The sequence below is a fragment of the Somniosus microcephalus genome, chromosome 3 (assembly GCF_052327205.1).
Source record: "Somniosus microcephalus isolate GS21.2 chromosome 3, FLI_Smic_1.0, whole genome shotgun sequence".
In the NCBI taxonomy this organism is placed as follows: Eukaryota; Metazoa; Chordata; class Chondrichthyes; order Squaliformes; family Somniosidae; genus Somniosus; species Somniosus microcephalus.
In genome coordinates this window covers 271,161,950-271,179,186 of record NC_140989.1, presented here as the reverse complement: position 1 = coordinate 271,179,186, position 17,237 = coordinate 271,161,950, and the positions used below count along the sequence as shown (strand labels likewise).

General features: G+C 44.6%; 1 protein-coding gene across 2 annotated transcripts in view; it reads left to right on the top strand.

Annotated features, from left to right (window-relative positions):
- The first annotated feature begins 1,477 nt into the window (after positions 1–1,477).
- The window catches only part of ndc1 (NDC1 transmembrane nucleoporin), a 50,140-nt gene continuing 34,380 nt past the window's right edge, over positions 1,478–17,237 (top strand). For both annotated transcript variants that reach the window (XM_085982519.1, XM_085982518.1), the window contains exons 1-11: positions 1,478–1,707; positions 2,865–2,985; positions 3,081–3,182; positions 5,551–5,725; positions 5,849–5,984; positions 7,234–7,342; positions 9,409–9,460; positions 10,347–10,479; positions 11,185–11,277; positions 11,410–11,491; positions 13,033–13,191. In XM_085982519.1, the coding sequence (XP_085838645.1) occupies positions 1,672–1,707; positions 2,865–2,985; positions 3,081–3,182; positions 5,551–5,725; positions 5,849–5,984; positions 7,234–7,342; positions 9,409–9,460; positions 10,347–10,479; positions 11,185–11,277; positions 11,410–11,491; positions 13,033–13,191 (1,198 nt within the window). In that variant the 5' untranslated portion in view covers positions 1,478–1,671. The remainder of the gene's footprint in view (positions 1,708–2,864; positions 2,986–3,080; positions 3,183–5,550; positions 5,726–5,848; positions 5,985–7,233; positions 7,343–9,408; positions 9,461–10,346; positions 10,480–11,184; positions 11,278–11,409; positions 11,492–13,032; positions 13,192–17,237) is intronic.

Genomic DNA, 17,237 nt, shown 5'->3' with positions numbered 1-17,237 from the left:
AGTCAACATGAATTTACAAAAGGTAAATCATGCTTGACTAATCGACTGGAATTTTTTGAGGATGTAACTGGTAGAATAGATAAGGGAGAACCAGTGGATGTGGTGTATTTGGACTTTCAGAAGGCTTTCGATAAGGTCCCGCATAAGAGATTAGCGTGTAAGTTAAGGCACATGGGATTGGGGGCAAGGTACTGACTTGGATAGAGAACTGGTTGGCAGACAGGAAGCAAAGAGTTGGAATAAACGGGTCTTTTTCCAAGTGGCAGGCAGTGACTAGTGGGGTACCGCAGGGATCGGTGCTAGGACCCCAGCTATTCACAATATATATTAATGATCTAGATGAGGGAACTAGATGTAATATCTCCAAGTTTGCAGATGACACAAAGCTGGGTGGGCGTGTGTGCTATGAGGAGGATGCCGAGAAACTCCAGTAGGATTTGGACAGGTTGGGTGATTGGGCAGATGCATGGCAGATGCAGTATAATGTGAATAAATGCGAGGTTATCCACTTTGGTGGCAAAAACAGGAAGGCAGATTATTATCTGAATGGCAATAGATTGGGAAAAGGGGAAGTGCAACGAGACCTGGGTGTCCTTGTGCACCAGTTGCTGAAGGTAAGCATGCAAGTGCAGCAGGCGGTTAAGAAGGCAAATGGTATGTTGGCCTTCGTAGCGAGGGTTTGAGTACAGGAACAAAGATGTCTTGCTGCAGTTGTACAGGGCCTTGGTGAGACCACACCTTGAGTATTGTGTGCAGTTTTGGTCACCTTATCTGAGGAAAGATGTTCTTGCCATAGAGGGAGTGCAGCGAAGATTCACCAGACTGATACCTGGGATGGCAGGAATGACGTATGAGGAGAGATTGGGTCGATTGGGCTTATACTCACTGGAGTTTTTAAGAGTGAGGGGATCTCATTGAAACTTATAAAATTCTAACAGGACTAGACAGACTAGATGCAGGAAGGATGTTCCCAATGGCGGGGGAGTCCAGAACCAGGGGTCACAGTCTAAAGATAAGGGGTAAGCCAATTAGGACAGAGATGAGGAGGAATTGCTTCACCCAGAGTGGTGAACCTGTGGAATTCTCTACCACACAAGGCAGTTGAGGCCAATTCATTAAATATTTTCAAGAAGGAGTTAGATATATTTCTTAAGGCTAAAGGGATCAAGGGATATGGGGAGAAGGCAGGGACAGGGTACTGAGTTTGGATGATCAGCCATTATCTCATTGAATGGCGGAGCAGGCTCGAGGGGCCGAATGGCCTACTCCTGCTCCTATCTTCTATGTTTCTTCTATGTAAGTTATATTATCTAACTACTGCTAATTATCTTTTGGCACAACTTGAAATGTGATACTAGTCCAATTAGTATATTGGGATATTGGTTCCACATCCAATTTTTGGTCTTCATGAAAACAAGCTGATAAATGCAGCGGGGCCATCCTGATAAATCCCATCTGTCCGGAAGGGGGCTCTACCGCTGCGCCCGGTGGGGTTTGCCAGGATGTAAAATGGCGTCGCCTTGTCCAAATAGTCACAGCGGGCCGCGTCACTGCTGACGTTGTCAAAGTGCGGACCGGCGCTGAGCCGGGCGGCCCGAGGGGTCTTGGAGAGGCCTTTGAATCGGAAAGCGCGGGAGCGGCCTGAGACCGTGGAGCAGACAAGGCAGGGACATGGAGCCGGTACCAGGCTTCTGGTTCATCCGAAAGGTGAGAGCAGTCCCGGGGGGAGACGGAAGCTTTCGGTGCGGGCTGTGATGGGCCATCCCCGGTCAGGATGTTTGCCCCATGTCATGAGGTCTTGTTCAAGTCTTGGTGTTACTATTATGGGCCAGCGGTAAAGGCCCGGGCTTGGTCAGCCTTTGCTCTGCTAATTCTCTCTCAAAACTGGAACATGAATCTGCTAAAGATTAAACGGGCAGTGGAAGGCCGCCTGAGTGGTGTTTGCTTGTAATGCCCCTCATGGTCCAATAGTATGTTGAATGCCTACAGTTGCACATGAGGAATGTCTTCCTTGGGTGAGGTACTGGAGGCTGATTGGCGTCTGTGGAACCAAATCACAGCTCACGTCTGACTTTTTTGTGGTGGGGAGGGTGGAGGTAGGGAACTTGTACTCCAACTACATTACAACAGTGACTACACTTCAAAAGTACTTAATTGGCTGTAAAGTGCTTTGGGATGTTCGGTGGTTGTGAAAGGTGCTATATAAATACAAGTCTTCTCTTTTTACCATTGAAAGTTGGATCAACCTTTGCGAATTGACTTTTATACCAGCTCAATGAAGCTATTAGAATCAATATTGATGTGAATTCAACACAATCTGTCAACAGCACTAGATTAAATTAGGCAATCTATATACACTTCTGTAATCCTTTGAAAAGGGGCAGATTACATTTTGAAAGAAAGACTTGCATTTATATAGTGCCTTTCACGACTTTGCTGTCCCACAGTGGTTTGTAGCCAATTAAGTACTTTAGGAGTGTAGTCATTCTCTACCTCTCTCCTTTTAAGACACTCTTTAAAACTTACTTCTTTGCCCAAGCTTTTGGTCACCTGTCCTAATATCTCCTTATGTGGCACAGTGTCAAATTGTGTTTGATATTGCTCCTGTGAAGTGCCTTGAGACATTTTACTATGTTTAAGGTGCTATATAAATGCAAGTTGTTATTGCAGCCCTAATAACCTCACTTAAAATAATTTGGAAGATTTGATTCTATTCTGAAATCTGATTGAGTGCAAGAATAACTGGAATTGTATGTTAATTTTTAATCCATATGAAATGGCCCCTTAGTGGGTTTTGAAACTTCCTGCAGCCCTCTGAGGTACTGCAAAGGCATTAATTCCTATTTTGTCACCTTGCTTTCCAGGTATTTAGCTGGCGAGCAGCAGCTGCAATTGCTTGGTCTGTCCTGCTGTTGCCTGTCTCCACAGCTGCATTTGTATTGCTTAGTAGACTGAATTTATTCCATCCTATCCAATGGATTACAGGTATTGTGCTCATAATCGCAATGCAAAAAGAAACAGAATTCCCTTTCTGAATGCAGTGCGGTTGGTGAAGTCTATGTGTCTTTCCTCTTTTTCAGACTCATTGAATTACCTGAACAGTTCCTACATAATCTTTTCAGTTCTGGTGCTGTGTGGTGTCATTGTGACTATTGGCATCTTCAATATGGAATTTTACACAGGTATTGGAATTTTATTTTTCATACATGTCTGGTGCTTTTGCCAAACCATTCTCTGATCCTGTTTTCATCTCGGGTGCTCGATTTTTACACTGCTCCCTTTCTTTTGTGTGATGCAATTTTGAACATTTTTAAGTATTCAAATCTTGCGATTTTGTGACCGTTACAGCAATAAGTAAGGATGTTAAATTGGTGCTTTTCAAAGACTGGTCCATTATCAGCGAAGCAAGAGGAAGTGATTTACTATGTCATGTTTAGTATATAACCTGGTGGATCATTTCACATGAGCTGCATGACTGAAGTTTATTCCAGTTTTTGATTTTGTGTGTGTATATATACAGGGTTTTAAACACTTGGGCTGCATAACGCTCCATAATTTTGAATCATTTCTCTCTCTGTTGGAATAACTGTCTAGCATTTAAAATTGTGGGTTTGTTTCAGTTAAACTCCTCCAGGGAGCGTAAATGTGTGTGGTAGAAAAGGAAGAATGTAGAGTTTTTTTTTTGAAAATGAGTATCTGGATTCATTGAATTTGAGGTGCGTATTGTGTTGATGGCAGTTTGGGTCACTTCTTGCTGTAATCTGCGTACACCATTTTATAATGTATGGCACAGATTTGAATAAGTAAAGAAAGGAAGGACTTGCATTTATATAGCGCCTTGCACAACCTCAGGACATTTCAAAGCACTTTACAGACAATTAAGTACTTTTGACGTGTAGTCACTGTTGTAATGTAGGGAAAACAGCTGCCAATTTGCGCACAGCAAGGTCCCACAAACAGCAATTTTTGATGTTGGTTGAGCAATAAATATCGGCCAGGACACTGGGAGAACTCCCATGCTTTTCGAATAGTGCCGTGGGATCTTTTGCATCCATCTGAGAAGGCAGACGGGGTCTCGATTAACGTCTCACCCAGAAGTTGGCACCTCCAACAGTGCTCCCTCTGTACTACACTGAAGTGTCAGCCTAGATTATGTGCTCAAGTCTCTGGACTGGATCTTGAATTCTCAACCTTCTGACACAAAGAACCAAAAGTACCAAGGCTGGGACCAGTAAGAATCAAAATTTTAAAAATTCAAGTTTTTAAGTAGTTTCAAAAAATGTTGCTGTCATAACATAATCAGATGGGAGGTACAAATGCCAAAGGACAATTTTCTTTCCCATAATCCACTAATCCTTACTGATTAAAGACTAACTTCAGGCTTTTTCTTCTGTGACCCATGTTGTAAAACTTAGTTCAGTGAAATTTACAACCTATTTTAGTTCAGTGGAATTTGGTACAGTATCTTTTTCGATGCTCTTATTGCCAAAGCAATGATAAATTATGGAGATGAAAAGGGGGTAAAAATATAAATGTTGGAAAATCTGAAATCAAACAGTATAGAGTAGAAATACTGGGGTCCGTCAGCATCTGGAGGAGTAAAATAGTTTTACTATTTCAGTTGGGATCTTTCATCAGAAATTTGGTGAAGGGTTCCACCCAAAATATTGACCTACCATTTTCTTTCAGACCTGTACATTTGTCATTTTCTGATTATAAATGATTTAGCTTTCTGCCATTCCTCTTGCAAAATGGGGAAAAATTGCACGTAACAGTCCTGTAAAGGCTGATTAATCCAGTACAGAGTTGTTATTTATGGGACAACAACTTGCAATTATATTGTGCCCCTAACATAAATAACACCACAAGGAGCTTCACAGATAGCGATATGGAAAACAGCTGTCCAGTTAGGAAGGGTGACTGAAAGCTTGGTTGAAGATGTAGGTTTTAAGAAAGTATTTAAAGGAGGAGAGGTAATTTGGAGGGAATTCCAGAGAGTAGGACCCAGACAGCTGAAAGCTCTCTGTTGCCAATGGGGGCGGGGTAGGGGGGAGGAAGCTGTAGAAAAGGTCCAAGGAAGACTGTTTAGGGCGACATGTAGGGCTGGAGGAGAATGCAGTAAGGTTAGGGGAAGGCCACAGGGATTTAAAGACAAGGATTTTATGTTTGATCCACTGGGAGCCATTGTTTTCTCAGTGAGGGAGGGGTGATGGGTGAGCAGGACAGGCGAAGTGTGGCAGAGATTTGGACAAGCTGGGGTTCAGGCAGGGTGAGAGGCTGGCAAGGTGATTGTTGGAGTGGTTGAGTCTGAAGGTGATGAAGGCATGTATAAGGATATCAGTGGTGAAGAGTGGAGGTGGGCAGTTTTGCAGAGGTGGGATTAGATGTTTTGGTCAGATAAAGCTGAGGTTGAGAAATGTGATCTGTTTTCAAATGATTTACCCCTTCACTCTACCTTCCTGTCAGTAAATTAATAGCCTCTACCAGGTCTCGTACCTGCTGTTGCATGTAAAAAAAAATTTAAAAATTGGCCTTTTCTTTCTCTCACAGTGGAGCCTTCTATTCCGTGCAGTCGGATTGCACTCATAGGGAATGTGTTCCACCCTCATCGATTTCTCCATTCAGTTGTACATGCAGTGATGGGGATGCTGATGGCATGGTGTGCAGCAGTCATAGCTGGGGGGCGCTATCACATGATCAGTGTACCTTGCTCATCTCCGGAAAGGTGAGCATGGAACTAACAGAAATCTAAAAGTTTATAGAATATTCCTGTGTGGTGTTTGTGTGCACCCCGTCTTTATTTTGTTGCCAACAAACCCATCTACTTTGATTGTTCTTGTCATTGCAGCTCTGCATCCAGCAGCCACATGTGCCTGAATGAGTTTCACGTTTTCTTACTGATGGAAGGGGCCTTTATAGGATATAGTTATAGTCTTCTGTATTTTGTTAACAACTTCAATTATTTGTCTTTCCCAACTATACAGGTAATAAATGTTACTTTTAATTTCTACTTTGGCTAGACTAAAAGCAGATTGAACTTTCTTTTTAAAGTAACTGTTTGCTTACTTTAAATGTAACAGCCCTTCATCCAGATCTCAAACTGAAACTCTTTACCTCCTTTGTTCTACTGGCTTTTAAAACCTAAGCTCATTGTCATCTAATCACTGCTTCTTGAACCAACTGGTCTTTGATTCTACTCTATTCACCTTGGAGGTATCTTGCACTCTGGCTTGGCCCTTAGTTTTTATATATAAATTTTTAGAAATTGTGATTTATTGTCTTTTTTTATATTCTTCTGGGGTCTCCCACACACAATTCCCCAGTCAAGGGGACAAATGAGCCACTTGCTCCCAGGCCTCTGCCACTCTGTAACCAGCTGCCTGCAGTGACTGTTTCCACACTTTGTTCTCTCTCCTGGGTCCCGTGAGCTTGGACAGTGTGGCAGCTATCCAGCAGCCCAGCTGTGGAAATGGTGCTCAACTGTTCATCGAATCGTGGGTGTGAGCTCGTTGCTTCGCTGCTTGGTGTTGCAGTGTGACAACACAGCGATGTACTGTCACTGCTGCTGCCTTGCGCAGACATGTGAAAGGCAAAGGGAGGTTATTCCGTTGTACTGTATCTGCAGCTCTGTGGTTACATTTAGTTTCCATCTATAGTTTGCAAAAAATCTGCTGGACTTTGTGATCTCAGGAGCTGAGCGAGGTAGAAGCTAGAGAGCCACTGCTGGAAGTTTCAGGTGACTGAAGATGTAATGCTTAACCATCATTTTGTGACACCCCAAAATCGTTCTGTAGAGTATTGTAGGAGTTGTGTATATATCTACTGCTGAAACCAATCTGGCCTCCCTGAGGACTTGATGGGTAAACCCACTGCTCGGAGTGGGAATGAAGTACAAATGGGATTGGTCTCTGATCTGTGCTGAGTTAGCTTATCTCAGCTGGGCTAGGGGAGGGCAAAACCAAGTCGGAGTTCTGCTCCTGATTACAATCCAATGATGACTGCTGTGAAGGGCATGTGTGCGCGCAATGGGTGAGGACGGTATCAGATGGAGCAGTAGTGTCCCCTTACTGCGGTTCAATACCCCGCTGACATTGTCCAGATTGCCACTTGGGTGCAGTATAGGAAGATGTCCCGCATCTCTGAAATGGTGTCTCGGTGCGAGTCAGCACTCTCTTAAGAAGGGAGGAAAACTTGAGGAAAGAAGAAAAATAACCTTTGCTGTTTCTTTTCTAGCAATTCAAGTACCCGCGCTTCAAAGGAAACCTATCTTTGGTCATTAAGTACAGCGCTGTGCAGTCTCTGTACTTTCTCAGGAACTACTGCATCCTTTACTACTTTTTAGGTAATCTTTTTATATTCGTCGCCTTGAGTTGCTCACGGGGGGGAAAAGTTTAAAAAGAATTGTATCTCTCTCGCTATAATTGGCTCTGCTTCTTTGCCACTCTCGTTCTTTCTCTCCCTTTGTGTTTGTCTTCCACTGTGGTAGATAGCTAAAATAGAATGCAACTTGATTAAATATCTTTAGAAGTCAACCTGATTGTGTTAGCTCACCCTCGGTAAGCTCCCCGCTGGAGTGTAGCTAATTTACAGAACAAACGGGGAAACTGTTCAACCTCCGTTACCTCTAGTCCAGATCCAAGGTCATCCCATCTCGTCGAATTACAGTATGCAGACGACGCTTGCATCTGCGCACACTCGGAGGTCGAACTCCAAACCATCGTTGAACACCTTCACCGAAGCGTACGAGAGCATGGGCCTTACACTAAACATCCGTAAGACAAAGGTCCTCTACCAACCTGCCCTCGCCACACAGTACTGCCGCCCCCCCCCCCCCCACTTATCAAAATCTACAACAAGGCCTTGGACAACGTGGACCACTTTCCATACCTCGGGAGCCTACTGTCAGCAAGGGCAGACGTCGATGACTAAGTCCAACACTGCCTTCAGTGTGCCAGTGCAGCCTTCGGTCGCCTGAGGAAGAGAGTGTTTGAAGACCAGGACCTCAAACCCGGCACCAAGCTCATGGTCTACAGAGCAGTAGTAATACCCACCCTCCTGTATGCCTCAGAGACATGGACCATGTACAGTAGGCACCTCAAAGCACTGGAGAGGTGCCGCCCCCGCAAGATCCTGCAAATCCATTGGCGGGATAGGCGCACCAACTTCAGTGTTCTCGCTCAGGCCAACATTCTCAGCATCTGAGCATGGTCAAAGCTTCATCAGCTCCGATGGACGGGTCACATCAACCGCATGCCCGATACAAGACTCCCAAAACAAGCGCTCTACCCGGAGCTCTGACACGGCAAGAGAGCCCCAGGTGGGCAGAGGAAATGCTTCAAGGACAGCCTCAAAGCCTCCTTGAAAAAGTGCAACATCCCCACCGACACCTGGGAATCCCTGGCCCAAGAATCACAAAGTGGAGGAGAAGCATCCAGGAAGGCGCCGAACACCTCCAGCCTCTTCGCCGGGAACAAGCGGAAGCCAAGCGCAAGCAGCGCACGGCACCCCAACCGCCCGCCCCTTCAACCACCGTCTGCCCCACCTGTGACAGAGACTATAGGTCCTGCATTGGACTCATCAGTCACCTGAGAACTCATTTTTAGTGTGGAAGCAAGTCATCCTTGGTTCCGAGGGACTGCCTAAGAAGAAGAAGCTGGTACTATATTTGACGTCACTTAATACAGTATAGTGTCTTTATATAATGGGGACTGGGGAGGAGTTGGGCATAAATAAAAATACAACTGAAAACCTGAGAGAACTGATCTTTAATAAGGAAGCAAAATAATACCACCATGTTGTATGAAGCTAAGAAACAGGAAGAATTTTGGAAAGACTGGAGTAGCACTATAAATTGCACTTTTAACCCAGCTGCTCGATATTTCCAAACCTTCTGGAGCGGATTTCTGCAGCTGTCTCCCTGCATATGTTTTTCTGCTGTTTCAATCCATCTTGCAATTTAGCAGCAGCGTCATGCACAGCAAACCTGGTGCTTATGTTCTGACCTTCTGTACTTAATTTTATTTTCTTGGTTAAAACCCTGAGGTTTTATTTTTGCTGTATGAAAATTTCAACCAGTGTTGTATTTTTTTTCTTGAAAGCTATAGGCCTTAAAAATATTTCTATTTGCATTTTACTGTAGTGCTCTCTTTCTCAAAGTCAAATGGTTGGGTGCAGTTTGGGTAGAATGAGCTCATTCACAGATGCTGACGATTGCACTGCAGTAGTGCTTACAAGAAATTGTCTGAATGGAGCACCTCTTCAGTGGTAATATGGCGCAGTAGCCAGAATTTGCATACTGAAGTACAGCCAAATAATATCCTTGGATGTGCTTAATTTGAAGGTGCTTTTTCTTTTTTCTCTGGAGTATTTTCACAATGCTATCTTTGGTCCCCCCCCCCCCCGCCCCAGGTTACGTGCCGAGGGCCTGGATAAGCGCTTCAACAACCCTTCAAAGAGACAGGTTGGTGAACTCCCTACAAAATATTCATTCATTGATGTCTGATACTGTGTTTGTAGAAACTGTTTGGAGTTTTTTTCTGTTCTTTCCCTTCCTCTCCTGAAGCCACAAACTTTTTTTTTGGCTGAGTATATTTCCACAGAGAGCTCGCCAGTTCCTCACCCAAGTCGCCATTCTAGATGTGTGAGCCTAGATTTTGATTGTCAGCAGCGGGAATCACAACTGAGTCCCATCCTGTCCTCTGCAATGTTGCACACACGCACTGGCTGAGATCAGCGAACACGGCACGGACTGGGGATTCTACCTGCGACTTTCTGGCCCATAGTACCATACCACACAGTGCATTTTATCCACAGCCATTTTGGGGCGCTGTTGGACTTCCTTTTGAAAATTGAAGTTGGTGACTTCATTATAGTCTGTGGACAGCATTTCTTACAAACGCTGCTGACTTGAAACATCCTGAGTGTGATGATTTGAAAATCTGCTGTTATGAAGTGTTCGTGAATATGACCAGGCAGAGTTGGGCACAAATTGGCAATCTCACTCAGGCCAAAGCAGAAAGTTCCCTTCTCCCCACAGGGCCCCTACAGATGTTCACTTAAGGTGAGAGCTTTCATTTTTCTCTCCGAGTTAATCCCACAGCATTGTAACAAAGTCGTTATGTGTCTAAAATTCCCAAATGTCTAGCACAGAATCACATTAATGGATATACTTGAGTAAATTGCTGGAACAAGTTGGTGCCACTGTTACAATATGGAGTGCGCTTTTAATTAACTGTACCCTACCCTTGCTTAACCTCCCCATTTCTTTTTAGTGCAATATTTCCAAAACTAGTGCCAATGTGTGAGTGAGCCCTTGAAAAATCACCTGTCTGTAACTTTTTCTGAAGCGCACAGCATTCCCTGGATACCCTGACCGGACTGTTTGACTTGCCGCTGCTCTACACAACCTGGTTAAGTGGTACATTTCTTTTGGTCACCTGGTACATTACGTGGTTGCTCTTTAAAATCTACGTCACTGAGGTGAGCATGGAATGGGTTGTTGTAAAATTAAAGGGTGGTACTCTTTATACAAGAGTTTCTGAATTATATTGCCAATGATTCTAGATTTCAAGACCTTAGAATCTGTGTGCAAGTGACCCTATTCCAAAGACATCTAAAGCTGCTAATACTGGGATTTATTAGTGGTTTGCATTTATTTTGACCCCTTTTCTTGTTTAAACTGCAACTTCTGTTGAAATAGAACCTGCATTTGTGTTTACACGTTGATAAAAGTTTGGTTTCTGAACTGTTCAGTAATCGCTGCTGCCCCTCAGCAGTTGTGCTTTCCAAAGTAGATTGCGCTGGGATGAGCTTCAGAAGTTTAATTTTGATGGTCTGAATCCTGGGAGTTTTCCATCTACGCAAAAAAGCAATTTTCAGATTATCAAAATACCAAAGTGGTCACTTTGAACTGCAGCCCAAATTACAAAGCTGTTGTTGCCTTATCTGCGTGTTACCTTACTGCCCATCTTCATTTCATCTGTCCATAATCATTTGTTCTTGAATTGAGGATATCGGAAAGTCCTGTCTTTATCCTGTTCTTTTTTTATAATGTGCAGAAATATTATTGCCAATTTTTGAAAAGTCCAGAATTCTGTTTAGAGCTGGTCTATGCTGTGCTTGTTTATATTTACTTCAGGAGTCCCCATCATGTTTTGTACTCTTTGCCTTTTTCCATTGACTCAGGTATTCCAATTTTCTGTGCAGCCTTCCTTTGGAGAGGAAGCTGATCGATGTCTCCCTAAAGTCCTAACCAACTGTGTTTCCCCCTGTGTAAAGGTAAACCAAATGGATGTTGTCGGTAACAAATCTAGTGCCTTAATGTTCAATGAGTCTGTCTTCTATGTAGCAGATTCCTTAGATTTACAGCTGGCAAGATGCTAATTGAGTGTACATCTCTCTCTGTTTCAGTATCTAGCTTTGCAAGACTTGGCCTTACTTTCCCGGTATTCAGCTTCTCGAAGACAGGAAGTGTTCAGCCTTAGCCAGCCAGGTACGGAGAAACTCCCTCTGTAGCTGCTCTCTTGGATGTTGGATAGATGCAAGATTCTTCTGGTTTAAATATGTAGTGGCTTCCAAAGGCTGTTGTTGACTCTTGGGAGCTGTTGGCGGTGGGCGGGGGGGGGGGGATGTAGGCATGTGTAATAACCTTGATCCTGGTGGATTATGGGCCAGCAGAAGGATCAGAGGACCGCACTGAAATAGGGATAGGGGTCAGATATCAGCTTTGGTTCAGTGATGTAGTTCTGGGATTGTATAGTTCACTTTTGGGGTACAGGTAGACTACCCTTTATCCGGACTTCCGAAAACCGAAACCCTCTAAAAACCGAAGGTTTTTTCGTTCAGCGTAAGTCGTGCGTACGAACGAAAAAACCTTCGGTTTTTAGAGGGTTCTGGTTTCGGAAGTTCGGATAAAGGGTAAGTCGTGCGCACGACCCCCCGCCGGCCCCGACAACCGCCGACCCCCCCGCCGGCCCCGACAACCGCCGACCCCCCCGCCGGTCCCGACAACCGCCGACCCCGCCAGCCCCGACAACCGCCGACCCCGACAACCGTCGACCCCCCCCCCCCGCCGACCCCCCCCGCGGACCCCGCCGGTCCCGACAACCGCCGGTCCCGACAACCGTCGACCCCCCCCCCCCCGCCGGCCCCGACAACCGCCGACCCCCCCCGCGGGCCCCGACAACCGCCGACCCCCCCGCGGACCCCGCCGGCCCCGACAACCGCCGATCTCCCCCCGCCGACCCCGACTGACTTACGCTGAGCGTCAGCGTAAGTCGTGCGCACGACCCCCCCGCGGACCCCCGCCGACCCACCTTCCGAAATCCGAAATTCTCCTTTATCCGAAACTCGGCTGGTCCCGAGGTTTTCGGATAAAGGATAGTCTACCTGTACTTCATTTTTATGGTGATATAGTTTTTAAAAAATAAAAAATAAAAAATTTTTTTGAAAAGCACTGCAAATTTTATGGGGATCTTTTGTGGAAGTATTGGTTATAATTTTGGTTACAATACCACGGGACCATGGTCCTGCAAATCAACATCAAATCACCATATCTAGGATGATCGCTGATCTCATCATCTGCGTCATTTCCTTCAATCTACTGTTTCGCTTTTGCTTTTCCCTGCCCCAACTGCTTCTCCCACAGAAGTATCCCAACAAATCCATTGTCATAGATTTCCCACTTCCCAGTGATCTCATCTCTTATCTTGACTCCATTCTCTTTTACCTACTTACATCTGCAAGCTGCCTCTCATTTCCTAAGGGAGACTGCATACAGTTTCCTCTCAATTATGTAATTTCTGCACCACCTTCGCTGCTTCACACATGGACATTCCTGATGAGAAATGCTAATCTATCTTTCAGATTCCACTCAATGCTGTGCATTTCTTACATTTTCGGCTTGTATTTCTGCTGTTGGTGCTTTATTTCACTTTACAAGTTATGGAACGTGTTCTCAAACTATTACTGTAAAAATTACTTTTTATTCCATGCTGAGCTGGTGTAGCTAATCAGTTTTTTTTTTTTTTTAAGGTGGCCATCCTCATAATTGGATAGCAATATCGGGCGAATGCTTGGCCTTGCTAAATGACCTAACGCAAAAGCTGATAGCGTATCAGGAAGCTGTTGCTGCTAATGGACGAATTAAACCGTATCCTATCCCTGGGGAAAGACATCTGTCAAGCACCTCAGGTCAGGCTTTGACTTGAATACTGTCTAAAAGGTGCTTTATAACCTCTCTTTGGCACAATGGGTAATAGATTTGTGGGGCAGGTCACAAAAATGGACAATAGTTGGTTGAAGTGACCATCTGTGGTGGAGAGAAGGAACTGTTACATATGATAAGACAAGTAGGTGGAATGGAAATCTGATTAAAACTGTTCAACCTAATGCCCTTTCCTCTTAAAGTTGCTCAATTTCATAACTGGATGATAGCAGAAACACTTGGAAACTATAATTTGTTTCTAAAAAGTTGTCCAGAATAGTTGCAACAAGTTGCTTTAGCTATTTAAAATATTGGTTACTGTATTTTTCTATGTAAACTTGTTATCTAACCAGTAGGATGTCCTGCCCCACCAGCATGACCGACCCACCAGAGGTGGCAGCACAGTGGTATACAGTCTAGGAGTCCTCAACATTGACTCTGGACCCTATGAAGTCTCATGGCTTTGTGTCGAGCCTGGGCAAGGAAACCTCCTGCTGATTACCACCTACCACCCTCCATGTTCAACATGGAGGGGTACTGAATCTGTACTCTTCCATGTTGAACACCACTTGGAAGAAGCACTGAGGGTAGCAAGGGCACAGAATGTACTCTGGGTGGGGGACTTCAATGGCCATCACGAAGAGTGGTTCGGTAGCAATACTACTGGCCGAGTCCTGAAGGACACCGCTGCCAGACTGCAGAACGTTCTGAGGGGGGAGGGGAACAGCCAGAGGTTGTGGTCCATATCTGTATCAACGACATAGGTAGAAAGCGGGATGGGGTCCTCCAAGTAGATTTTAGGGAGCTAGGAAAGAGATTAAAAAGCAGAACCTCAAAGGTAGTAATCTCTGGATTACTTCAGGTGCCATGAGCTAGTGAGTATAGAAATAGGAGGATAGAGCAGATGAATGAGTGGCTGGAGAGATGGTGCAGGAAGGAGGACTTTAGATTCCTGGGACATTGGGAGAGGTGGGATCCGTACAGGCTGGATGGGTTGCACCTCAACAAAGCCGGTACCAATATCTTCGCAGGGAGTTTTGCTAGTGCTGTTGAGGGTTTAAACTAATTTGGCAGGGGGATGGACACCAGGATATAGCATTAGAAAGGAGAAACAAAGTACACAAAGGATTGGGAGAGACAGATGGCACTAGAATAAGAAACAGTAAGGTATTGGGTAGGGTCAGATTAAGAGAGAATATGACAAGATCTAAGATAGTGCATGTGTGTAAACGCACAAAGCGTAGTAAATAGGGTTGGTGAGCTGCAGGCACAAATAGCCACATGGGAATATGATGTGGCGATAATGGAGACCTGGCTCACCAAAAGGCAGGATTGGGTATTAAATATTCCTGGATATAAAGTATTCAAGAAAGAAAGGAGGTGGTGTGGCAGTATTGATTCAGAAGAATGTTAGTGCTGGAGAGAAATGATGTCCTGAAGGGGTCAAGGACAGAATTATTTGGTTAGAGTTAAGAAATAATAGAGGTGCCATTACACTACTAGGTGTATTCTGTAGGCCACCAAGTAGTGGGAAGGATATAGAGGAGCAAATTTGCAGGGAAATTACAGAGAGGTGCAAGAAATATAGATTAGTGATAATGAGCGCTTCAACTATCCTAATATAGACTGGGATAGTAATAGTGTAAAGGGCAGAGAGGGGGAAGAATTTCTGAAGTGTGTTCAGGAGAAATTTCTTGATCGGTACATTTCCGGCCCAACGAAGTAGGAGGCATTGCTGGATCTGAATGAGGTGGAGCAAGTGTCAGTAGGGGAACATTTGTGGAACAGTGATCATAGTATAGAAACATAGAAGATAGGAGCAGAAGTAGGCCATTCGGCCCCTCAAGCCTGCTCCACCATTTAATGAGATCATGGCTGATCATTCAAATTCAGTACCCTGTCCCTGCTTTCTCCCCATATCCCTTGATCCCTTTAGCCTTAAGAAATATATCTAACTCCTTCTTGAATATATTTAATGAATTGGCCTCCACTGCCTTCTGTGGTAGAGAATTCCACAGGTTCACCACTCTCTGGGTGAAGAAATTCCTCCTCATCTCTGTCCTAAATGACTTTTCTTTAGACTGTGACCCCTGGTTCTGGACTCTCCCGCCATCGGGAACATCCTTCCTGCATCTAGTCTGTCTAGTCCTGTTAGAAATTTATACGTTTCAATGAGATCCCCTCTCATTCTTCTAAACTCCAGCGAGTACAAGCCCAGTCGACCAATCTCTCCTCATACGTCATTCCTGCCATCCCAGGTATCAGTCTGGTGAATCTTTGCTGCACTCCCTCCATGGCAAGAACATCTTTCCTCAGATAAGGCGACAAAACTGCACACAATACTCAAGGTGTGGTCTCACTAAGGCCCTGTACAACTGCAGCAAGACATCCTTGCTCCTGTTACTCGAATGCTCTCGCTACGAAGGCCAACATACCATTTGCCTTCTTAACCGCCTGCTGCACCTACATGCTTACCTTCAGCAACTGGTGCACAAGGACACCCAGGTCTCGTTGCACTTCACCTTCTCCCAATCTATTGCCGTTCAGATAACAATCTGCCTTCCTGTTTTTGCCGCCAAAGTGGATAACCTCGCATTTATCCACATTGGGCAGATGCATGGCAGATGCAGTATAATCACCCAACCTGTCCAAATCCTACTGGAGTTTCTCTGCATCCTCCTCACAGCACACACGCCCACCCAGCTTTGTGTCGTCTGCAAACTTGGAGATATTACACCTAGTCCCCTCGTCCAGATCATTAATATATATTGTGAATAGCTGGGGTCCTAGCACCGATCCCTGCGGTACCCCACTAGTCACTGCCTGCCACTCGGAAAAAGACCCATTTATTCCAACTCTTTGCTTCCTGTCTGCCAACCAGTCCTCTATCCAAGTCAGTACCTTACCCCCGAATCCCATGTGCCTTAACTTTACACGCTAATCTCTTATGCGGGACCTTATCGAAAGCCTTCTGAAAGTCCAAATACACCACATCCACTGGTTCTCCCTTATCTATTCTACCAGTTACATCCTCAAAAAAATTCCAGTAGATTAGTCAAGCACGATTTACCTTTTGTAAATCCATACTGACTTTGTCCGATCCTGTCACTGTTTTCCAAATGCTCTGCTATTGCATCTTTTACAATGGACTCTAGCATTTTCCCCACTACCGATGTCAGGCTTACCAGTCTATAATTCCCCGTTTTCTCTCTACCACCTTTTTTGAATAGTGGGGTAACATTAGCTTCCCTCCAATCCATGGGAACTGTGCCAGAGTCTCTAGAATTTTTGAAGATGACCAGCAATGCATCTACTATTTCTAGGGCCACTTCCTTAAGTATCCTAGGATGTAGATTATCAGGCCCTGGGGATTTATCGGCCTTCAAGCCCATCAATTTCCCTAACACCATTTCCCTACAAATACTGATTTCATTCAGTTCCTCCCTCATTAGACCCTATGTTCCCCGCCATCTCTGGGAGGTTATTTGTGTCCTCCTTTGTGAAGACAGAACAAAAGTATATATTTAATTGGTCAGCCATTTGTTTGTTCCCCATTATAATTTCCCCTGATTCTGACTGCAAGGGACCTATGCTTGACTTCACCAATCTTTTTCTCTTCACATATCTATAGAAGCTTTTACAGTCAGTTTTTATGTTCCCTACAAGCTTACTCTCATACTCTATTTTCCCCCTCTTAATTAATCCCTTTGTCCTCCTTTGCTGAATCCTAAACTGCTCCCAATCCTCAGGTTTGCTGCTTTTTCTGGCCAATTTATGTCTTCTCCTTGGATCTTATGCTATCCCTAATTTCCCTTGTTAGCCACGGTTGAGTCACCTTTTTTTGTTTTTATGCCAAACAGGGATGAACAAATTCTGTAGTTCATCCATGCGATCTTTAAATGTTTGCCATTGCCTATCCATCGTCAACCCTTTAAGTATCGTTCCCCAATCCATCCTACCCAACTCGCGCCTCATACCATCGTAGTTTCCTTTATTTAAATTCAGGACCCTAGTCTCTGAGTCAAATACTTCA